This window comes from Pan paniscus, chromosome 5 (assembly GCF_029289425.2).
Source record: "Pan paniscus chromosome 5, NHGRI_mPanPan1-v2.0_pri, whole genome shotgun sequence".
Classification (NCBI taxonomy): Eukaryota; Metazoa; Chordata; class Mammalia; order Primates; family Hominidae; genus Pan; species Pan paniscus.
Genome location: NC_073254.2, coordinates 166,794,572 through 166,819,624, shown reverse-complemented (window position 1 = coordinate 166,819,624; position 25,053 = coordinate 166,794,572). Strand labels below are relative to the sequence as shown.

Sequence of the window (25,053 nt, the reverse complement as noted above, 5' to 3'; positions counted from 1 at the left end):
CACCTGTTTCTTTGTTGATTACCAATAAATAGCATGGGCTCCCACAGCTCGAGGCCTTCACGGCCTCCACGATCGCGATGGCCACTTGGTCCCAGCGTTCTCTCTCAAACTGTCTTTTTCTCAATCCTTTGACTCTGCCGGACTTTGTCACCCCCACGACCTGGTGTTGGGTATGATCACCCCAAGAAGAGTGAAACTCCATCTCAAAAAAAAAAAATTAGGAGGATGGCTTGAGTCCAGGAGGTAGAGGTTGCAGTGAGCTGAGATTGTGCCACTGCATCCCAGCCTGGACAGGAGAGCCAGACCATGTCTCAATAAATAAATATTTTAAATAACAAAGATTAACAGAAGAAAGGATAAGTAAAATCACCTGCCAAAGTGAAACCGCTTTGACTGGTTAAAAAATACTATGAGAGTTTTGAGATAGTCATGAATTAGAAGTGTGCTTTTGGAGAAAGTCAATTTCCTGCTATGTGCCTCAGTTAATCCACTCATTGCATTGTTCTAAGACTAGGGTATAACAACTTCATCTGTGTCTTAGAGAAAACACGACACTGGTGAGCATGAAAAGAGATGTTTGAGATCACACTCTCTACACCCAGGTGACCATGATGGGTTGCTAGGATCTAGAGTCCTAACACTTTGGGTGGGTTAAGCCAGGGTAGTTCTTGGTCTATGAAGGAGGTTTCTTGAAGTTCAGTTTTTAAAAATGGCATAATTTGGCCCAAAGTGGTGGCTCACGCCTGTATTCCCAGCACTTTGGGAGGCCAAGGCGGGCAGATCACTTGAGGTTAGGAGTTTGCGACCAGCCTGGCCAACATGGTGAAACCCCGTCTCTACTAAAAATACAAAAGTTAGCAGGGTGTGGTGGCAGGTGCCTGTAATCAGGGCTACTCAGCAAGCTGAGGCAGGAGAATCACTTGAACCTGGGAGGCAGAGGTTGCAGAGAGCCGAGATTACACCACTGCACTCCAGCCTGGGCAACAGAGTGAGACTCAGTCTCCAAAAAAAAAAAAAAAAAGAAAGAAAACATAATTCTGAAGCATAGTTATTAGTATTTTTAAACTTTTAAAGTTTAACACTAAATTTCTTCTAAGAACAAAAGCCACTTTTCTCATTGCTGAAATTTTCAAAGATAATCCTGTTGCTTTATGAACTTCTTTCACTTCTAATTAAAAATGCAGGCAGTTTAGAGTGTCAAACATATATTTTATTACATTTTAAATATTTGGAAGCTATTTTATTGAAATTAGAGCATCTTAAACTCAAATGGCTTCAAATACTAGCTTTCTGAGGAAAACTAACAAGTTAGCATTAAAATATTTCTAAGAAAGAACAATTTCTATTTTCAGTTGGCCCAATATCTTATCAGCAGGCAGTTAAAGATCATTACAAATAAATTTTTTCTCTCCAGAAGCAGGGTGGTATTGGACATCCCCTGGTTACTTTTTCTTTCCTTTCTTTTTTTTCTGTGTGTCAGGAGCTGGGGTCTTCTTTTCTGTCTCCAGCTTCATGGCGGCTTCCTGAGCAGACATAGCTTCCAGCTTTAGGCGCTCAGCTTCCAGCAATTTGTTTCTGTACCCTTCCCGGATGTCGAAAATTTTCTGTCGGGCTTCATCTAAAGAGTCCTGTTCCAAAGCAAAACCCCAAACAAATAAGTTCCACTGGTAAAGGCTTATTTTCCCAGAAAGAAAAAAATGAAATTCCTTTACCCTCTCCTTATGCCCACACATTCATAGGCAAAATGATTGAAGATGAAAATTAGTGTATGGTCTCAAAAGCTTACCAATACACAAAACATAGCAACAAAGGGTTCATGAGATTTTAACACAGTATGGCAAAATAAAAACAGTTGTAGAAAAAATAGTCAAAACATGATTTTTTACCAAAAGTATTCTGTTTAAATTATTTCAAATATAATCTATATGAGATATTAATAAGCCCAATGTCTCTTGCAAAGTAACTGTGCTCAAGAAATTACTAGTTCCCCACATGTATGCTATACTTGACAAAATATATGAGCTATACTTGATGACGAAGGGTCCAAATAGTATGGCCAAATCGGTTGGTTATTTTGTTCTTGTCAGCTTGACTTTCATTCTTCATCAAGGATACCAAGGCCTTATATGTAGTTAAATCCAAGATCATTTACTGTTCTTATTCTTGCTTAACTGCACGCTCTCCTCCTGCATCAACTGATTTCACTTAGCTCTTAGATTATCTTCTGTCCCACCAGCTGCTCCTATTCAGTCACCTTCGCTGATTTCTCCTTTTCTCCTTCATCTCTTAAAAGGGAAGTGGCCAAATGAATTGCTTACTGTTTCAACAATAATATAATCAAAGAATAAAGATTAAAGCAGAGATGCTAGCCTGAAAAGACTCTTCTAGAAATGGCTTCTTTGTCTTCGTCCTTGAATTTATCAAGACATTTTCCATGTTTTTTGCAACCAGCTTAATTTTATTGAGATGTTGGAAAAGCTGGATGTCAGAATCAGAATTCCTGAAGTTTTTACAAAAGATAATACTGTAGCTACCACAATAAAACTGGATTGACTAAACCAATTGCACAAGTAGAAGATAGTAGTGACATATTAAAGAGAGAAAGACAGCAAGAGAATAAGCAGGAGAGACATTTTAAGAACGTGTGTAAATAAGTTTAATATACATCAGTAATCTCTTGAGGAATGAGTATAAAACATATTCATTCTCCTATCTGATAAAAAATATGTTATTGATCATGTTTCTCTTAAAATGGCTTCAATCAAAACTAGGGCTCTCTCTGTGCCTCTCACATAAATGAATGGGAGTGAACTCAAAGCTGTCTGAGTTAGTATTTTTTCCCCATTTCCTATCTGCTGCATTTATTTGGTTATTACACACAAAAACCACAAACAGCAATCCTGAAAATTCCCTTTTGTTTTCTAATCTAATCTAAATTATTTCCCAGATGGGAAATTGAACTTACACAATTTTAATATCCATTCATTGATTTACTGCTTCATTAATGAAACAAACCTTTGCAAAACAGACATTCCTCTGAAGCTCTGGGGACACAACAGTGAATCTAAACAGAATATCTGTCCACATATAGTCTATATTGTAGCAGAGAATAATCAAAAATGAAAGCATAGTATTTACAATATATCTACAATTTCATATGCCAATAAATAAATGCACATGCAGGGTAAGTGCCTTCAAGAAAAATAAGACTAGGCACGGTTACACAAATTTTGAGGGTAGTAATTTTGAAAGAGCAGCTGGTGAAGATCTCTCTAATAAGTGACCCTAGATAAGAGATCTCATAAAAGGAAAGTTTTACATTTTACACTTTGGGGAAAGAATATTCCAGGAAGAGAGAGGAGTGAGGTCAAAGGCCCAGAGGTGGGAACATGCCTTGCTGTTAGTGGAAAGGCAAAGTCACCTAGGCAAAAGGTGGATAAAAAGATCAGAGAGGAAAGCTCTGGAGGTCATAATCAAGATTTTGGTTTATTTCTTAATGTAATGTAAAGCCATTAGGGAAGTGAAATGATTCTACCTTCATTTTAAATATGCATTATGATAACCATTAGTGTAATTCACAATATTGCTGGTTATCTTCCAGGTACCTCGTAGCATTGCCCTCCCTCTTTATTAGCTTGCTGGGGCTGCTGTAAGAACCACAAATTGGGTTTAGACAACAGAAATGCATTGCCTCACAGTGCTTGATGCTACAAGTTTGGCATCAAGGTGTCACCAAGGTGGGTTCCTTCTTTGAAGTTGTATGTGACTACGTGACTTGCTCTGGTCAGTGAAATGTGAGTGCAAATGAATGTGCCATTTCTGGGTAGAAATAGTCACAGCCAATGTGCAATTCCCCATGTTCTCTTCCCCTGTTGTAATAATCATGGTAGAAGTGTCTCTATGGAAGCTCCTTCAGCCAGGGGATCTTGATAAGAAGGTTGCTCTATTGAACCGCACTGGACACATAGCTAGAATGAGAAATACCGTTTTACTGTTTTTAGCCAGAGTTGGTGAACTAAGGCCTGTAAAGTTAATCTGGCTTATTGCTTATTTTTCTAAGTAAAGTTTTATTCATTTTGCCATTATCCTATTTATTTAGGTATTATCTGTGATTTTGTGTAAAAAATGGTAATGTTGAGTAGATGCAACATAAATATTTCCTATTTGGGCCTTTACAGAAAATAAGTCTGCCAAACACTATGTTAGGCCACTGTGATATTGGGGGTTTTGTTACCACAGGATAAGACTAGTTTGTCATGATTGGTACAATTGTTTTGTGGCAAAGCAGAGACCACATTTTGGAGGGGCAAAGATGGAAGCAGTTAGATCAGTAACCGGGCTATAGCAATCCTCTGAATAAGAAAGAATGACAGGTTAGGCTAGGGTGGTGTATATATATTGGATATATTTTCAAGGTAGAGTCGAGAGGTTCTGACAATTCCTCGCACGTGAGGAGTGACAGAAGTCAAAGGTGTCTCCATAGTCTCTGCTTGGGCAACTGAAAGAATGCAATTGGTATTGACCGAGATGGAGAATCTTGGTGGGGTGACATATTTGCGCTGAGATGGGAAGGAGGGCAAGCATTCTTGAATTTGGATTTAGAGAGGTTCTGTTTGAGGTGCCTATTGGACAAACAAGAAGAGATGTCAAATAGGCACATTCGTCACATGAGCCATTACTGGAAATGACAGTCTCACTGTAGCTAAAATATTTAGAATTTCCTATAGGCTTTAGTGTCTTTGGGGATGTGTAGGAGTGTGTGCGTGTGTGTTGCAGGGAGGAAGGAGAAAAAAAGATTCTCATTATCCGTAGTGGGAAGTTACCCATATGTATTTATTGAATTTCCCCTTTTCTAGTATGATACTCCCATTTTCAATAAAGTATAGTCTTCTACAATTTAGAAATCCTTTTTTCGTTTGTTGTCATCTCTAACTAAAGGACACCTATTCTTCTACTGGGGTGAACGGATGACAATAATCTGGATGCAAAAAGTTGAAGTGGTGATCTGCAATTCCTAAATAGCCTTAAGCTGAACAAACCCAACTATTTTCATCTTCCTCCTACTTCACTTTTACTTCCTAACATATCTGCTGCCACCAATTGCTGAGCCTTTTTGGGGATTCTGTAGGCATTCTGAGGAGCTAATTGGCTTGTTAAGACTTTTCCCAGCTATCCCGGCGGGCCGCGCGCGCGGCCGCGTTTGAATGGCCCTCGGCCCAGAAGCCGAGGGACGCTCTAGGCTGTAGGGCGCGGATTGTCAGCGTGGAGGCTGGGCTGAGGCGCCGCGGTACCATGAGGCGCCGGTACTTAAGAGATTATGGCATCGGAAACTCACAATGTTAAAAAACGGAACTTTTGTAATAAGATTGAGGATCATTTCATTGATCTTCCTAGAAAAAACGATCTCTAATTTCACTAATAAGAACATGAAGGAGGTTAAGAAGTCTCCAAAACAGTTGGCTGCTTACATAAATAGAACAGTTGGACAAACTGTGAAAAGCCCAGATAAACTTCGTAAAGTGATCTTATCTCAGAAAGAAAGTTCATCATCCCTTTCCAAATCTTTGTTACAGAAAAAAACAGCCCCCTGGAAGTGGGGGCTGTGACATGGCAAATAAAGAAAATGAACTGGCTTGTGCAGGCCACCTGCCTGAAAAATTACACCATGACAGTCGAACATATTTGGTTAACTCCAGTGATTCTGGTTCTTCACAGACAGAAAGCCCATCATCAAAATATACTGGGTTTTTTTCTGAGGTTTCTCAGGACCATGAAACAATGGTCCAAGTTTTGTTCAGCAGGAATATGAGATTGAATGTAGCTTTAATTTTCTGGAGAAAGAGAAGTATAAGTGAACTTGTAGCTTATTTGTTGAGGATAGAAGATCTTGGCGTTGTGGTAGATTGCCTTCCTGTGCTCACCAATTGTTTACAGGAAGAAAACCAATATATCTCATTTGGCTGCTGTGTAGACTTGTTGCCTCTAGTAAAGTCACTACTTAAAAGCAAATTTGAAGAATATGTTATAGTTGGTTTAAACTGGCTTCAAGCAGTCATTAAAAGGTGGTGGTCAGAACTATCATCCGAAACAGAAATTTTAAATGATGGAAATATTCAAATTTTAAAACAATTAAGTGGATTATGGGAACAGGAAAACCATCTTACTTTGGTTCCAGGATATACTGGTAATATAGCTAAGGATGTAGATGCCTATTTATTACAGTTACATTGAGAGATTTCATCTACTAAAGAGCATTTGGTTTTTCAAAACATCCCTGAACTGTGTAATTTACAAAAAAGTCTCGTCTGAGAACTGTGAACTGTGGAAGAAATCAAAACTATTTTTTCTTTTAAAAAGCCACGTAATGAAACCACTAATGAAATCCCAACAATCTGCTTCACATTGAAGTGGAAAAATATCCAAAAGGAGCAGCTTCAATTTCATTGAGGTGAAAGTGCACTATGTAGATTGTTCACCTTTGCTGCATTTGGGAATTATATGGTTATTTGGTAACATTAAGAACTACTGGATTTGAATGCAATCCTGCATAAAAATATAATTTATACTATGTGAAAAAATAAGACAGGACTTACCAGTAGGAACCACCAAGAACAATCATCATTAACTTTTTTAAGATTGTGTTTTATTTAAAAAATACTTAAAAAAAAGACTTTTCCCACTGACAGTTTAGGATTTGTATGTCTCAAGCCGATTAATGTGATCTTCATCCAGTTATTTTCCAACTTGAACAAATAATTTTGTTGTTGTTTTCTCTCCTATTCTTCCCATCTTTGAGGATAGATTCCCAATACTGCATTTTAGGGGGATTTTAGGGAGGGAGTGAGATGAGATGTGTAGAATCAAATTTGTGATGTTTTCCTAGCAGTTGTGAATAATAGAAACCTATGTTTTCAAGACTTATTTCTATACAAAATATTATTTAATTATATAATTTCTTTTTAATGTTACGAAAGAATTTGCCAACTATAATCTATGTATGTGCTCTTAGACTCACCCGCATTTCCTTATACATATCCAGGACTTCATCCTTTAACTTCAACCGCTCTTCTTGGTCAATGTTTCGAATGCTAAGGACTCTGGTCCTATACTGTCGAAACTGATGAATTTCTTCCGCCTTTTGCATTGCCTGCTGCTGATTCAATTCATCTGTTTGCAGCAGAGGATCTGTATCTGTTTTCCTTGATACAAAAATCATCAAAAGATACAGATTTCATTTGGGAACTCTGGAATAAGCTTCACTTTAGACAGCAAATAATTTTAAATCATATCAACAGTGTGGTGGTCTGAGTCAAATAAAACATTAGGGATAGAAAAAATAAATGGTTGTTTTCTAGATATGCTATGCTCCATTTATTGAGTCACTGATATTTTAGGAAAATATTTTGGAGAAAATCAGTAAATTTGGATTCACCACTTGATGAGGTGATTGTGAAACTTGTGTTCAAAACTATGAGAATATCTTGTAGGTTTTCCTTTTGAATTTATGCAGCTAGTAATTTTGATGATGTTTTCAAACTTATAAATATGCTTAATATATTTCTATCATCTAGTTATTAAAAATTGAATCTAATTAAATAATGGCAGCAGGTGTGATAGAAATATTTTGTAGCTCATCTCACCTTAATCAGGCCTCAAATTAAATCTTTACAGAAAATATTTAAGTATTTGAATAATCGATTTAACAAAACACACAGTTGTCTGCATCAATCATGTTTATGAAAACTTACCGAACATACTGACTTAAATCCATAAATTCTAGTGCTTTTCGAATAAGTCGTGGAGATGTTTCCAAAATTGTTGGAGATCGTGTACGAGGTCCTGTTCCTTTAAAAAAAAAACACACACACACAAAACAAAAAACCTAGGCTTTAAAAAATAATCAATAATGACTAACCAAATGACTATATCTCATTTTAATTGAAAATATTTTCTGTTGAAAAACAACCATTCATTGGACTTGTCTTATTTAATATAATGTTAATAATATATAATTATATGCTTATGTTTTGTTTATCCTCTAGCTGGTGTTACTATGCTTTTAGTTAAATGAAGGAGATGACAAAAATGAAAAATTTAAAAAATGCTATTCTAATCACAGTTAAATGGAGGAGGATTAGTCTCCATTAATAAGAACAAGTCTTATGTTAAGTTACAAAATTTCATTACAAACAAGTTAAATGGCCCAGTATTTAATGAGATTGGGCTTTGCCTGAATGCTACACTAAGTACTACCGGGATTGGGATATAAATAGATTTTTTTACATATTTATACTGAAATATTGAAAACAGTGTTTTACCTTCAATAAACTTGTAGTCCAGTGGAGTAGGCAATGTATAAAAGATAAACACTGAAAATCAAATTAGCAGCAGCTTTTTAATCCATAGACCAGTATCAAGCCCACAAGAACAGATTTAAAAGACTTGAGTCTAGGATATTAACTTTTCAGCATTTCCAGACTGCTGATTTTTTTTTTTAAAAAACTACTGAAGTATAATTTACATATATAAAATTCAACCATTTTAAGGTTCTAATTCAATACTTCTTAGTAAATTTACCAAGTTGTGTGACCATCAACAAAATCCAGTTTTAAAACATTTTAATCATCCAAATAAGATCTCTCTTGTGTCCTATAATAGTCACTTTGTGTTCTCACCACAAACCCCGGGCAATCATTAATCTACTTATGTCTCTACAGATTTGTCTTTCCTGGACATTTTATGTAAGTAGGAGTGGATTACTGGGTCATATGGTAAAATTCTTCAACTTTCAAAGAAAGTGTCAAACCATGGTGTTTTGATCATTATTTTTAACTTTATGACCAATTTTGAAATTACATAGTAAAAATCTCCCTGCTTGGTTCATTTAAAAAAAAAAAGTTGATTTTTATTCTTATTGTATTTATTTATTTATTTATTTATTTATTTAATTTTATTTTTTTAAAAAGAATTGTTTATTTACCGAACCTGGGGCATATTAGATACAACCAATTTTAAATTTACATCTTTTAAATCAGTTTTGAAGTGTTTCACACACACAAAAAACTTGGCATGCAACAGTTGTCCTAAGGTAAAAGTCACCTCATTAATAAACTGTTGCAAGTGTTCTCATCCAAGGTGGAAGTATGGTTTATCCTGAACATGAAAACCTGTAACAAATTTAAATTAATTATATAAAACTCGTTACTTGTAGTTTTGCCCTTGCAAAGATCCAAAAAAAAAAAATGTACAAGTAACTAATATGTATCAGTCACAACATAATCCTGGATCATCCCCATACCAAAACCAGATGCTCTTTTAATTTTAAACCCATCATCAGAGAACAAGAGAAAGTAATTTCATTTTACACAAAACAAGATTCACATGTGCCAAAAAAGAAAGACCCAAAAGAAACAAAAACCAAAACCCTAATGCTGACACTGATGGTCAGTACCCTAAACAGTGGCCCAAAGGCCACTGATCAAAAATAAAATAGTGGCTGTATATCAATGAAATGAAATCCAAGATGCTTTAACCCTTTGGCATCAGAAATCCGGATTTTTCCAATTATGTAAATGCTTATTTCTTACATGCCAAGAGTGGGAGAAGTGAATGTGCCAATGTGGAAAGAAAAAAAGCCACCACTCACTGGGACACCCAGAGAATTGGCTTTAACAGACAATTAGGGGGTTAGGCAGAAACCCAAAAATGGTTATTAGCTGCTTGTGTCATCAATTTAAGTGGAGATGACTGAGTCCTAAGGTACAATGTAAAAATGTATGCGGGAAAATGTATGCTGAGTCGTAGTTTTAAAGCAAAACAAGAAAACAAAGTATGAAAGTACCCAGCCTGGCAGCATACACCCAAGTCAGAGAGCTCTGCCATTAGGACGGGCAGAAACCCTCAAGATTCATACTGCTGTTTCTCATAAGGACTCAACAAAAATGAATCTTTAGTGACTTGAACCATAGACTGAAGGAATTCAAAGAATGCAGTCATTTTAGTAAAGTACTATCAGGCTTTGTGCTGATTTCCTGAACAAACTGCATTATATTATGAAAACAAAAGGAAAAGAAGAAATAATAAAAACTATACTCCCATATTTCACTTACAGTGTTTGAGTTCCTGGAAGGACCTATATAATGGAGGCAGCATTCAAACAAGAAATTATGCCAATCAACTGTCAGATTTTCACTATAATTTTCCTAAAAAGGCGTTTTTCCCCCCAATATCTATTAATCACAAAGAAACATAAGTTTTGAATGTACAGTTCAGAAAATAAAAATGGAGAAACTAATGACATTATTATGACCAAGGTGTTTGGTAAACAGTGAATTCTGAGTTGGGATCATCAGGAAGAGGCTTTTTAAACAACCCTCCGGACTTCAAAAAATCTCTTCAGGTAGTAGATCTGTCCCAATGTCATGGCAACTAGAACAAGAGCTTCAAAGAAGGACCAAAGGACCACTCTGCTGTTTGTGTTGTCGTTGATGGCTCTGTGTATTCTCTCCCGGACTTCCATGTATTCCTGTTCGTGCTTTACAGCTGTCATCGCCACTGCTAGCTCATTGATCATTTCTTCTAGCTTGTTCTGGTGAGCTTCTGTTTCCATATCTTGTCCTTTTGGAGCCTCCCCAATATCGATGGTGAACATCACTATTTTTGGAGTCATGGTGGACATCCGGTTACTAAAACAAAATTTGTATGTTCCGTCCATGTGAGCAGCAAATGTGTATTTCCCACTGGATTCTCTGTCTCCTTTGTAAATTCCTTTGTTATCTGGTCCTGTAATCTCCACGTCGATGTCCAGGAAGCCGCCCTCCGCCACCTCGAAGATGAGGCCCATCTTGGTGCCCGAGGTGACCCGCTCAAAGAAGCACTCTTCAGCATGCGTGTCGATGCTAACGAAATAGCCCGAGACGGTGGCCAGGAGAGCGGCCAGGAGCACCAGCAGTTCAGCAAGCGTCACCATGGTGGGGCTGAGGCCGAAGCCAGGACCCGGACTGCGGCCTCCACAGCCGCCGCCGCCGCCCCGCTGCCTTCTCAGCCACCGCAGCCTAAGCCAAAAAGTTGATTTTTAAGAGCAGTTTTAGGGCCGGGCGCGGTGGCTCACGCCTGTAATCCCAACACTTTGGGAGGCCAAGGTGGGTGGATCACGAGGTCAGGAGTTCAAGACCAGCCCGACCAAGGTGGTGAAACCCCGTCTCTACTAAAAATACAAAAATTAGCTGGGCACAGTGGCAGCCGCCTATAATCCCAGCTACTCGGGAGGCTGAGGCAGGAGAATCACTTGAACCCGGGCGGCAGAGGTTGCAGTGAGCCAAGATCGCACCATTGCACTCCAGCCTGGGCGACAGAGTGAGACTCTGTCTCAGAAAACAACAACAACAACAAAAGAAACAGTTTTACGTTTCACAGTAAAATTGAGAGGAAGTACATACAGAGATATCCCATATCCCCCTTCTTCCTACACACACATTGTAGCCTCCCCCATTATTAACATCCCCTACCAGAGTGGTACATATATTACACAATCACACTATCTGCAAACAAATACAGTCTCCCTCCCTCCCTCCCTTCCTTCCTTTCTTCCCTTCCTCCCTCCCTCTCTCCCTCTCTCCCTCCCTGCCTGCCTTCCTTCCTTCCTTCGTTTCTTCCTTTTTTTCCCCCCAGAGTCTTGCTCTGTTGCTAGACTGGAGTGCAGTGGCGCGATCTTGGCTCACTGCAACTTCCGCCTCCCTGGTTCAAGCGATTCTCCTGCTTCAGCCTCCCAAGTAGCTGGGATTACAGGCACGCGCCACCACGCCAAGCTAATTTTTGTATTTTTAGTAGAGACAGTTTCATCACGTTAGTCAGGAGTTTTCTTTCTTTCTTCCCAGTTAGTGTATCTTTTTAGTTCATTTCCTTGTCTTACTGTATTTTCTAGGAGTCTTGTACATGTTGAAAAAGAGTGGTAAGAGAGGACATCTTTGGCTTGCTCCTGATTTTAGTGGAAAAGCTTCTAATTCCTCACCATTAATAAAATGTAGGCCATAGGTTTTTTTGTAGAAAGCCTTTATCAGGATGAGTAAGTTCCCCTCCCACTTGGATCTTCTTTTTCAAAATTATTTTGGCTTCTCTGTTTTTTTTTTTTTTTTTTTTTTTTGCATTTCCATATAAGTTTTGGGATTAGCATGTCACATTCTGTAAAATGTCTACTGTGATTTTGATAGAGATTATACTGAATTTATAGATCAATTTGAGGGGTATTACTATCTGAACAATAGGTCTTATAGTCCAAAACATAAATGATCTCTATATTTAGATAATTTAAAATTTCCTTTGGTGATGTTTTGTAGTTTTCAATACATAAATTCTACACTTGGTTAAATTTATTTCCATGTATTTATTATTGATGCTGTTGTGAATAAAACTGTCTTCTTAATTTCAATTTTGATTGTTCATCAATATGTAGAAATAAAAATGATTTGTTTACTAATCTTACATCATGTGACCCTGCCAAACTCACTTATTCAGTTTTTTTTCTTTTTTCTGTTAGAAGTTTAGCATATAGGAGAGTGTTGTCGGAGAATAGTTTTACTTCTTCGTTTCTAAGATTGATGTGTTTTATTTCTCTTTCTTGATTGAACTAGCAAGAACCTCCATTAAAATGTGGAATGTAAGTGGTTACAGTAGACATCCTGCCTTGTTCTTGACCTTAGGCTAAAATTATTCAGTTGTTCACCTTTAAGTATGATGTTTACCATAGGTTTTTCATAACTATCCTTTATCGGTCTGAGGAAATCCCCTTTTATTACCAGTTTGTTGTGAGTTTCTTTCTTTGTTCCTTCTCCCACTGTTCGTGCATTATTTTTATATGTTTGTACATTATAAGCCCAACTATATAGTTTTATAATAATTGTTAAATAAGTAAACAAATGGAAAAATCTATTTACGTTGTCTTCTAAAATTTACCTACATAATTACCTTTCTTTGTGAATGTGAATTCCCTTTGGATGTCACCTTCTTTCAGCCTGAAGGACTTCCTTTTGTATTTGTTTTAAGGCAGATCATCTGGAAACAAATTATCAAGTAAGCACAAACAAGTGCTTGCTTATTGTGAATGTGTTTAAATTTGCCTTAATTTCTATGAATTTTCTTTATTTCCTTTGTTTTCTGTCTCATTAAAATTTTTTTATTCCTTCTTTAGGTCTACTTTATTACTTTCTATCCAACTTGTTTTTTTTTCACTGCTGAATCTCCAACTATTTACTTATTTGTTTATTTATGTATTATCAATAGGTTTTTTGGGAACAGGATAATGCTTGTTTACATGGATAAATTCTTTAGTGGTGATTTCTGAGATTTTGGTGCACCCATTACTTGAGCTGTGTACACTGTACCCGATGTGTAGTCTTTTAGCCCTCACCTTCCTCTTATCCTTCCCCTAGTCCCCAAGTCCACTGTATCATTCTTATGCCTTTGTGTTCTCATAGCTTAGCTCCCACTTATAAGTGAGAACATACAATGTTTCATTTTTCATTCCTGGGTTAGTTCACTTTGAATGTGGTCTCCAACTGCATCCAGGTTGCTGTGAATGCCATTATTTCATTTCCTTTTATGGCTGAGTAGTATTCCATAGTGTGTGTGTATATATGTATATATGTATATGTGTGTGTGTATATATGTATATATATATACCACATTTTCTTTATCTACTTTTCGGTTGATGGGCTGGTTGGTTGATGGGTTGGTTGATGGACTGGTTCTGTATTTTGCAATTGCAAATTGTGCTGCTATAAACATGTGTGTGCAAGTGTCTTTTTCATATAGTGATTTCTTTTCCTTTGGGTAGGTACCCAGTAGTGGGATTGCTGGATCAAATGGTAGTTCTACTTTTAGTTCTTTAAGGAATCTCCACAGTGTTTTCCATGGTGGTTGTACTAGTTTACATTCCTACCAGCAGTATAAGTCTTCCCTTTTCATCATGCCAACACCCAGATCTATTACTTTTTGTTTTTTTGATTGTGGCCATTCTTGCAGGAATAAGGTAGTATCACATTGTGGTTTTGATTTGCGTTTCCCTGATAATTAGTGATGTTGAGCATTTTTTCATATGTTTGTTGGCCATTTGTGTATCTTATTTTGAGATTGTCTATGCATGTCCTTAGCCCACTTTTTGATGGGGTTATTTGTTATTTTTTCTTGCTGATTTGTTTGAGTTCCTTGTAGATTCTGGATATTTGTCCTTTGTCGAATGCATAGTTTGGGAAGAATTTCTCCCACTCTGTGAGTTGTCTGTTTACTCTGCTGATTATTTCTTTTGCTGTGCTGAAGCTTTTTAGTTTAATTCTCATTTATTTATCTGTTTTTGTTGCATTTGCTTTTGGGTTCTTGGTCATGAAATCTTTGCCTAAGGCGTTTTTCTGATGTTATCTCCTGGAATCTTTATGGTTTCTGGTCTTAGATTTAAGTCTTTGATCCATCTTGAGTTGATTTTTATATAAGATGAGAGATGAGGATACAGTTTCATTCTTCTACATGTGGCTTGCCAGTTATCCCAGCACCATTTGTTGAAAAGTGTGTCCTTTCCCCACTTTCTGTTTTGTTTGCTTTTTAAAGAACAGATGGCTGTGAGTAATTTGACTTTATTTCTGGGTTCTCTATTCTGTTCCATTGTCTACGTGTCTGTTTCCATGCAAGTACCATGCTGTTTTGGTAACTATAGCCTTGTAGTATAGTTTGAAGTTGGGCAATGTGATGCCTCCAGATTTCTTTTTGCTTAGTCTTGCTTTGGCTATGCAGATTGGTCATGCTTTCTCTATGTAGGCTCTTTTTTGGTTCCAAATGAATTTTTGGATTTCTTTTCTAGTTCTGTGAAGAATGATGATGGCATTTTGATGGGAATTGCATTGAATTTGTAGATTGCTTTTGGCAGTATGGTCATTTTGACAATATTCTACCCATCCATGAGCATGGGATGTGTTTTCATTTGTTTGTGTCATCTATGATTTCTTCCAGCAGTGTTTTATAGTTTTCCTTTTAGAGCTCTTTCACCTCCTTGGTTAGGTAAATTCCTAAGTTTTTTTTCTTTGCAGCTATTATGAAAGGGATTGAGTTCTTGATTTTTTTCTCAGTTTGGTTGCTACTGGTGTATAACAGTGCTACTTATTTGTGTACATTGATGTTTCATCCTGAAACTTTGCTGAATTCATTTATCAGATCTAGGAGCTTTTCGGATGAGTCTTTAGGGTTTTCTCAGTATACGATCATGTCATCAGCAAACAGCGAGTTTGACTTCCATGGTGCATATGTACCACATTTTCTTTATCCCATCTGTCACTGATGGGCATTTAGGTTGCTTCCATGTCTTTGCTATTCTGAGTAGTGCTGCAATGAACATTCACATGCATGTGTCTTTATGGTAGAATGATTTATATTCCTCTGGGTATACATCCAGTAATGGGATTGCTACATCAAATGGTTGAACTAATTTACACTCCCACCAACAGTGTATAAGTGTTCCTTTTTCTCCACAACCTGACCAGCATCTGTTATTTTTGGACTTTTTAATAATAGCCATTCTGGCTGGTGTGAGATAGTATCTCATTGTGGTTTTGATTTATATTTTTCTAATGATCAGTGACATTGAGCTTTTTTTCATGTGCTTATTGGCTGCATGTATGTCTTCTTTAGAAAAATGTCTGTTCATGTCCTTTTCCAACTTTTTAATGGGGTTGTTTTTCTCTTATAAATTTGTTTAAGTTCCTTATAGATGCTGAACATTACAACTTTGTCAGATGGATAGTTTGCAAAAATTTTCTCCCTTTCTGTAGGTTGTTTACTCTGTTGATAGTTTCTTTTACTGTGCAGAAGCTCTTAAGTTTAATAAGATTCTACTTGTTAATTTTTGCTTTTGTTGCAATTGCTTTTGGTGTCTTTGTCATGAAATTTTTGCCTGTTCCCATGTGCAATTGATATACTACATTGTAGTTACTCTGCATTCTGATTCCCCAAGGGATTATTGTGGCTTTTCTTTGTTTAGTTGTTTGTTTACTTAGCAATTTGCTTCTAGAGTCTTATTTCCCCTGCAATTTTCAGCTAATGATGTTTCTAATGATTTTCTTTAATCTTTATTTATTTTTAATCCTGGCTTCCTTGGGGTCACCAATGGGTCATAATAGGGGTCATACAATGTTTTCTCGAAGATTTCTCTTAAACTCCTTGATTCAGTAAAGCTTCCACTCTTGACAAGGAGACCTTTATGTAGTTTAGGGTACACATTCAAAGTTCTGGCAGTGTACAAAGCTGTCCCCACTTTCACTGGTTTAAAGTCTCATACTCAAACAAGGACAAGTAGATAAGACGGACCCTCTGTAGTCTCTCCTTTTTTGTTGTGGTTCTCAGTTTTAGTAATTACTTTTTATTTAGTTTTATGCCTTCAGTTGATTTTTAGGTTTCTAAAACATTTTAATAATTTTTTTCTAGTTTATTGTTGCTTCTTCCTTTTTTTGGGAGAGGATGTGTCAAGTTCTCACTCTCCTATTCCCCAGGTCCCACCCCCCTTTCCTTAACTATTTAATTTTGCATTTAAATGTGGTTGTAATAGGCCACAGTAATATTTAATATTGAAAATTGCTTAATTTATAATTTGTTAGAAGTTATAACTCATTCAGAAATGTAATTTACTACAAACTTTTAAAAAATATAAAAAACAATATCCAAATTATTTTTTAATTTTTTCAAAAATATACAAAATCATGATAAACTTGTGAGAAAACAGTAAGGTTTTTTCTCCAATGGGACAATAGAACGCAGGGAGCCACTCAGTTTGCTCCCAACACCCCTTTCCAGCCACTCACCGGAGCTACCTTGGCAAGTACTCTAGGAGTATGGGAAAATGAAAACAATAAACTCACAACCTTTTTAACATACACAACCAGTTCTATCTACCCAGCCAAGGCATATTCTTCTTATGTGGAACTTCAACCTATATCTGCCTCCTTACCAACTGGACAGGCACCTGCACCTTAGTCTTCCTAATTGCCAACATTAACATTACCCCAGGAAATCAGACCCTACCAGTGCCCCTCAAAGCTCAAATCTGTCAGCGCAGGGCCATACAACTAATACCCCTACATATAGGGTTAGGAATGGCCACTGCTACAGGAACCGGAATAGCCAGTTTATCTACTTCATTATCCTACTACCACACACTCTCAAAGGATTTCTCAGACAGTTTGCAAGAAATAACAAAATCTATCCTTACTCTACAATCCCAAATAGACTCTTTGGCAGCAGTGACTCTCCAAAACCACTGAGGCCTAGACCTCCTCACTGCTGAGAAAGAAGGACTTTGTACCTTCTTAGGGGAAGAGTGTTGCTTTTACACTAACCAGTCAGGGATAGTACAAGACGCTGCCTGGAATTTACAGGAAAAGGCTTCTGAAATCAGACAACACCTTTCAAACTCTTATACCAACTTCTGGAGTTGGGTGACATGGCTTCTCCCCTTTCTAGTTCCCATGACAGCCATCTTGCTATTACTCGCCTTTGGGCCCTGTATTTTTAACCTCCTTGTCAAATTTATTTCCTCCAGGATCAAGGCCATCAAGCTACAGATGGTCTTACAAATGGAACCCCAAATGAGCTCAACTCATAACTTCTACCAAGGACCCCTGGACTGACCCACTGGCTGTTTGGCTGGCCTAGAGAGCTCCTCTCTGGAGGCCACTACAACTGCAGGGCCCCTTCTTTGCCCCCATCCAGCAGGAAGTAGCTACAGTGGTCATCACCCCATTCCCAACAGCAGCTGGGGTGTCCTGTTTAGTGGGGGGATTGAAAGGTGAAGCCAGATTGACTTCCTGGGTCAAGTGGGGACTTGGAGAACTTTTCTGTCTTACAAGAGGATTGTAAAATGCACCAATCAGCACTCTGTAGCTAGCAAAGGGATTGTAAAATGCACCAATCAGCACTCTGTAAAACACAACAATCAGTGCTCTGTAAAACGCACCAATCAGTGCTCTGTAAAATGCGCCAATCATCAGGAGTCTAAAAGTAGCCAATCGTGGGGAGGATTGAAAAAAGGGCAATCTGATAGGACAGAAACAGAACATGGGATGGGACAAATAATGGAATAAAAGCTGGCCACCACAGCCAGAAGCAGTAACCTGCTTGGGTCCCCTTCCATGTTGTGGAAGCTTTGTTCTTTTGCTCTTCACAATAAACCTTGCTACCACTCACTCCTTGGGTCCATGCCATCTTAAGAGCTGTAACACTCACTGCAAAGGTCCGTGGCTTCATTCTTGAAGTCAGTGAGACCAGGAACCCACTGGAAGGAACCAACTCCAGACACAACAGGGTGCAAACATTAAAATGATAATAAATGTTTTCAAGTGTTTGAGAAATGTCTTGAAGACATTTTGTGCTTGGAGATAGGCTGCTTGGTCTAGGTCCTCCTTTCCTGCTGACTTTTATCTTTCCTCCCTGTTCTTATTTCTCCTCTCTATGCAAAAGTATACCTGTTCACAACTACGTAGACTTTATTGCAAATGTCCAAAGACTCTGATGGCCAAAGGTGTGAAGAAATTAGAAGCAGATGAGCTGAAACTGGGGCTTGAGCTTCCATGCCTTACAACACTGGTCTGGGACTCTGGGTAAAAAAAAAAAAGTCTGTGCTGTGACTGCCCCTGGGCTGGTATAAAATGATGAATCATGATTATAGTCAATTTTCTCAGTTTAAAGATTACCTTATTAGTTTCAGAGCACAGTGCAGACTGCATGGGTGGAGGTTGGTGCAGCCTTGGAGAAAACATTGATGAAAGAAATTGAAGGTGACATAAATAAATAGAAAAACATCCTGTGTTCATAGACTGGAAGAATTAATGTTAAAATGTCCATACCACTCAAAGCAATCCACAAATTCAATACAATCCCTACCAAAATTCTAATGTCATTCTTCAGAGAAGTAGACAAAAAGATTCCTAAAATTTGTATGGAACCCCAAAAGGCACCATATATTCAAAGCTATCTGGACCAAAAATAACGAGGGAGGCATCACCAGACTTCAAAACATATTACAAAGCTATGCTAATCAAAACAACATGGCACTGGCATAAAAACAGACACATCAACAAATGGAATAGAGGCTGAGTGTGGTGGCTCACGCCTGTCATCCTAGCACTTTGGGAGGCCAAGGTGGGAGCATAGCTTGAGCCCAGGAATTCAAGAACAGCCAGGGCAATATGGTAAGACTGCATCTCTACAAAAATTAAAAAAAAAAAAAAAAAAGCAAGGTGCGGTGGCACGTGCCTGTAGTCTCAGCTACTTAGGAAGCTGAGGTGGAGAACTGCTTGAGCCCAGGAGGTTGAGGCTGCAATGAGCTGTTATTGTGCCACTGAACTCCAGTTCGGGTGACCGAGCAAGGCCCTGTCTCAATAAAAACTAAACTGAAAACAAATGGAACAGAACACACAATGGGAAAGGGAAATCTCTTCAATAAATGGTGTTTGGAAAACCTGATATCCACATACAAAAGAAATAAAATGGACCCTTATATAAGAATCAGCTTAGGCCAGGGTGGCTCATGCCTGTAAACCCAGAACTTTAGGAGGCTGAGGCTGGAGGATTCCTTGAGCCCAGAAATTTGAGACTAGCCTGGGCAACATAGTGAGACCTCATCTCTATAAAAAATAAAATATTCACCAGAAATGGTGGCATGCGCTTATAGTCTCAGCTACTCAAGAGGCTGAGGTGGGCAGATCACATGAGTCTGGGAGGTTGAGGCTGCAGCGAGCCATGATTGAGCCACTGTACTCCAACCTTTCTAAAAATAAAACAAAAACCAAAAATGATCAACTAAAAATAGATTAAAAACTTAAACATAAGTCCAGAAAGTATAAAACTACTAGAAGAAAAACAGGAGAAACAGCCCATGATATTAGTGTGGGCAATATTTTCTTTGAATATGATCCTAAGAGCACAGAAACAAAAGTAAAAATAGACAAGTGGGACTGTACCAAACTAAAAACCTTTGCTGTGCAAATGAAACAATGAAAAGTGATGAGTCAACCCATGGGTTGAGATAAAATATTTGCAAACCATACATTGGATAAGAGGCTAATATTCAATACATACAAGGAACTTAAGCTACTCAATAATAAGAAAGCAAATAACTAGATTAAAAAATGGGTAAAGAACCTGAATAGATATTACTCAAAAGAAGAGACACAAATGACCCACACATATATAAAAAGATGATTAACATCTCCAGTCATCAGAAAAATGCATGTTAAAACCACAATGAGATACTACCTCATACCTGTTACATTGGCTATTATAAAAAAAGATGAGAGATAACAAGCATTGGTGAGAGTGTGAATAAAAGGGAACTCAGGTACACTTTGGTGGTACTGGGAATTATTACAAGCCATTTGAAACACCAGTATGGAGGTTATTCAAGAAACTAAAAGTAGAATTACCACATGATACAGCAATCCTGCCTGTGGGTATATATCCAAAGGAATTAAAATAAGTACGTGAAAGAGGTGTCTGTACTTGCATGTGCATTACGTTATTCACAACAGCCAATATATTGAAAGGACCAAAGTATGCATCAATAGAGGAATGGATTTTTTAAAATGTGGTATGTAGACACAATGGAATGCTCTTCAGCCTTTAACAAACAGAAAATTCTGTCATTTGCAACATTATGGACAAACCTGGAGGACAAGATGCTAAGTAAAAAAGCCAGCCACAGAGAGACAAATGCGGCATGATCTCATTTATATGTGGAATCTAAAAATGTTGAACTTGTAGATATAGATATTAGGATGGTGGTTACCAGAGGCTGGGGGGTCATAGTGTAGTGGACAAGGAAAGGGAAAATGTTGGTCAAAGGGTATAGTTAGTTTCAGTTAGCTAGAAGGAATAGGTTCTGGTGTTCTATTGCACAGCTTGGTGAACACAGCTAACAATTTATTGGATGTTTCAAAATAGCTCAAAGAGTGGATATTAAATGATCTCACTCCAAGGAAATAATAAGTATTTGAGGTAATGAATATATTTATTAGCCTGATTTGATCATTCCATAACCTATACACGTATCAAAACATCCCATTGTACCCCATAAATATATATAATTATTTGTTAATTAAAAATGAAATTTCAAAAAGGATTACTTTGTTAGCACATAAGTAAATAATTTGATATCAGAATTTAAGTTGCATTGTTTTGGCTACATTTTTCTATTTTATAGATCTTTAAATTAACTAAGGATGGGGAAATGTTTGTGTTCAGTTCGAGATCACAATATATGGAGACCAAAGAGCTGGGTGTAAGTCCAGGTTCTACCCAAACTGCATCAGTTTCCTGCCCTTGGGTGAGTTATTTGCCAATTCTGTCATTTTAGAAGTGGAGATAGCAGTATATGCTTTCTCTAATTCCTGGAATCTCAAGTGAGATAAGAGTGGAAAAATTACTCTACAAATTAAATATTAATATTAAATGAAATGTGTTCTAATGAGTTTTACTGCTACCATCATGTGAGCTATTACCTATTGAATGGGCATGTACTTTCAAAATATTCGTTAAAAAGTATCAGAATCTCTTGTTAGTATAGTAAAAGATTCCTTTTAATTTTGGAATTTTCCTCTCAGTATGGAAATCACTTAAGGACATACTTTAGCTTTAAACACTTCTTAATTTAAAAATTCTCAGAATTGTTTAGCAATTTTGAGAAAAGAACCATTGTTGGCTTTTCTGAGAATGCTTCTTTCTAAGAGTTCTTTCTTTGCTGTCTGGGTTCAAAACAAGTAGAAAAATAGAGTAAGATTATACTATTGATCCAGGTTTAATCGGAGGATGTAGCTTGATGTGAGAGACAAATGGGCCATGATCACCTGAAGCTGACTGACTGTTCCAGCACAGTCTAGGTAGTGCTCACACCTGAGGGAGAAGCAGTGCTTCCATGGGCAGCCTCATTCATTCTCTCCAAATGCATTAATAGGACATTTAGTTCCCTTTAAGACAGAAGGAGTTGAGGAGTTGCTTAGGAATTCATGGAAACCAGGAGTGTGGAAAGGCATTTTCCTTTGATCAGGGTTTTAGTTCAGTTTAGTGAACAGATATGAATCCATACAGAAATGAATCAGGTCAGGGTGACTTGTGCACCACTGAAAATTGCTCTTTTTCAACATTTAAAAAATGACATTCTTAAAATTTGCTATGAAAGGTAAAAAGGAAATCTATCCTGTAGCATACTACAGATAACACAAAAGAATCTGTGTTTAACGACAAGTGTATGTGTGAATGCCGACATTGTATTTCTAGCATTTGTAGACACAGAAAACCTATACACAGAAAAAATATACCTGCAAATCTGTAGGGGGGCTTTTGCCCACTTTTGTCTTTTGGTTAATATTTAGTAATCAGGTCCTTGAGCAAATTCCCAACTCCGTTAAGTAAAATGAAAATCTATATATCGGAAAGACATCTTTTCTACTTTTATAGCCCTAGCCGTCACTTATGTTTAAGTTAAAATCTTTTCCATAATTTTTATTTGAAAATACATGTTTATGTTACCAATGACAGCAATACTTACGAATGTTCTCCTTCCGCGTGCTCTGCTCGCGCTCTTCCTTCCCTGGTGAAGACACTCCTCCACTTTCGCTACTCGTGGATTTTGCCACATCCCTCAAGCCTTTGGTCAATTGCCACTTCTTCCACACCGCACTCCCTGATCCTGTTTGTGTCATCTCTTTGCTCTCTGAACTTGCAGAATTCTTTGAGTTTGGTTCTTTTACACCACGTGCAGCTGTTTCTACTACAACATGACATGTGCATTACTGAAAAAGCTGGCATTCTATGAAATCACATGCAAACAGTAACAGGGCTTGATGATGGGAGCACAGATTTAGAGCAGATGACTCAAAAGCTCTATAACTTCTAACCAGAGCACTAGCAAAAGTAATGACTGTCACCCTAGAAGGCTGACCCAGGCAGGAAGTGTGTCTGAAAACTGCCTCCATATATTAAAATGTCCCATAAAAATAGAGGCTTTTAGAAGTTGGGACAGCATAAATGGAAATGGGATATTTGAATTATTGGGGATGCTGTGAAGATCGGCCCTGGAGGAAGTACAACTAGCCCTATGCTGACAATGCTTCATAATAGATAAGGTGTTCCTCTCTGCAGGGGGATCCCTGTATGCAGACATTTATTTAAAATTGTCTTAAAATAGAGCTGAACAGAGCTCTTTCTTGTGACGTCATAAAGCTGGGAAGTTTTTTCTTGATACTCTGAGTCTATTCAGTGTTCCAGATCCCTAGCCTAGGAAAAACTATGTAAAACCTACCATAATTTCCTCATTATATAGAGACATTATTTTCCTATTTATCAATTGCAGGTGACCAAATTCATGTTATGTTCTGCATTGAATGAAAGGTGGCAATAGGAAAGTACTTAAGAGCATGAAGAAATGTTGAAATAAGAGGCAGATATTCGGTAGTCAAAAGTCGATTCCTTAAAAATATTATTAAGGTTGATATATCCCTAGAGCAAGACTGATTGAGGAAAAAAAAGGTAAAAAGGAAACTTATTCCAGTAAGTTGAACCTACATAAAATAGGCAAATTTCTTATAAAACGAAGCTTACTATTCCAGGCACAGTGAGAAATAAAATAACTAAATAGTGAGACATACGGGGTACATATGAGTCTAAATTGAAGTTCAAGAATAGGCAAAATTATTTGATGGTGATGGGGGTCAACTAGTTGTTACCTTGAGGGAGGAAATGACTTGGAAACAAAGGAGGAGGACTTTAGTATGTGGTGTTTCCAATCTTGATCTAAGCAGTGGCCACTGAGTATTCACATGCAAAAATTAATCGAGCTGTACAGTTACAATTTGTGGCTTTTATTGTATGTGTGTTCTATGACAGGGTCAGGGTCTCTGAGCCCTGTTCTCAACTAGGCCTTGTCCTTGGCCTGCTGACCCCAGTTTTAGCAAAAAATCCTGCTAAGTCAGTTTATCCAGAATCCTTCCCCACTTGATATCAAATCAAGTTCCTCTTTCCTGACCCTTGACACCTAACCAAGTTCCTCTTAGTAATTTACCATCTACTCCCTCACCTGGACTGTTGGTTTTAATTCCCCACTTGTTCCTGTTGTATCTACGGTTGAATGCAATCTTTCTCTCCTACTTCAGTAGCCTGGAAGTAGGGGAGACTTCCCCTACTTTTGGTCAATTTTAATGTATTCAGTGTAATATTTTATACACATACATTAAAACAAAATATAAAAAATAATAATAAATCTATAGCCTAAAGGACAAGAACTGAATCCTATTCACCTTTGTTTTCCTAGCATTACATTAGACTCTATTAGAGGAGTGAGAACTTGAGTTAGAAATATTTCAAGTCCCAACTTCATCACTTTTGAGATGGATGACTTAGGAAGAATAAGGTGGCTCTCTGAGCTTTGGTCTCTTTGTCTCTAAGATGAGTAGAGTAAGTAATACATACCTCATAGTTGCTATAGGTTAAAGTGAGGTAATAAATGTAAAATGCTTTGCCTATCCCAGGATAACAGAATTAGGATGGTACTTGCTATTCACACTGTTCATATGAAAAGTTAAGAGATATTATTTTTATAACAATTATTGAATTACATTCCTGAATATATAAAAATGGAAAAGCATGATTTGGGATGTGAACGCCTTCTGCCTCCATGGACACCTCAGTGTGGCAATCGATGTAATCAGTCATGTAGCTGTGAGAAGACACTGGCATTATGAAGGGCTTGTCTGCAGGCCAATTCTGTCTCTGGCCCTGAACTTAGACTATTACTGAGGGTCTCTGGTGCCTGTGTCCTTATTGATAAACTGGAATAATATTATAATATATACTTAAATATATATAATATAATATATACTTACTTAAATATATATAAATAATATAATATATACTTAAAATACATATTATATACTTAAAAATGACTTCTTTTTGTTATTGTTTAAGTCTGGTACCTTTCTAATAATAATATAGTAGTAGACCTACCTTCAAGTTTTATACTGCTACTTT

At 37.4% G+C, this 25,053-nt stretch overlaps 2 protein-coding genes and 1 pseudogene across 6 annotated transcripts in view; 1 reads left to right on the top strand and 2 right to left on the bottom strand.

Annotated features, from left to right (window-relative positions):
* ADGB (androglobin) overlaps positions 1 to 25,053 on the bottom strand; it is a 221,790-nt gene that overhangs the window by 7,483 nt on the left and 189,254 nt on the right. For 3 of the 5 annotated variants that reach the window (XM_034963048.3, XM_055114198.2, XM_055114196.2), the window contains 3 exons: positions 22,577 to 22,798; positions 7,749 to 7,845; positions 7,016 to 7,199 (listed from right to left, as the gene is read on the bottom strand). In XM_034963048.3, the coding sequence (XP_034818939.1) occupies positions 7,016 to 7,199; positions 7,749 to 7,845; positions 22,577 to 22,798 (503 nt within the window). Of the gene's footprint in view, positions 1 to 1,169; positions 1,629 to 7,015; positions 7,200 to 7,748; positions 7,846 to 22,576; positions 22,799 to 25,053 lie in introns of those variants that run through there. The other 2 variants (XM_055114197.1, XM_055114195.1) reach the window with 1 other exon arrangement.
* LOC103784955 (KATNB1-like protein 1) lies at positions 5,263 to 6,655 on the top strand (annotated as a pseudogene).
* Positions 9,280 to 11,056, bottom strand: LOC100967741 (transmembrane emp24 domain-containing protein 2-like). The gene has a single exon (XM_034963049.3). The coding sequence runs from the start codon at positions 10,967 to 10,969 to the stop codon at positions 10,364 to 10,366; it is 606 nt and encodes a 201-aa protein (XP_034818940.1). The 5' UTR covers positions 10,970 to 11,056; the 3' UTR covers positions 9,280 to 10,363.

Coding starts and splice junctions, on each gene's coding strand:
- LOC100967741 (XM_034963049.3), bottom strand. CDS start 10,969: ATGGTGACGCTTGCTGAACTGCTGGTGCTCCTGGCCGCTCTCCTGGCC.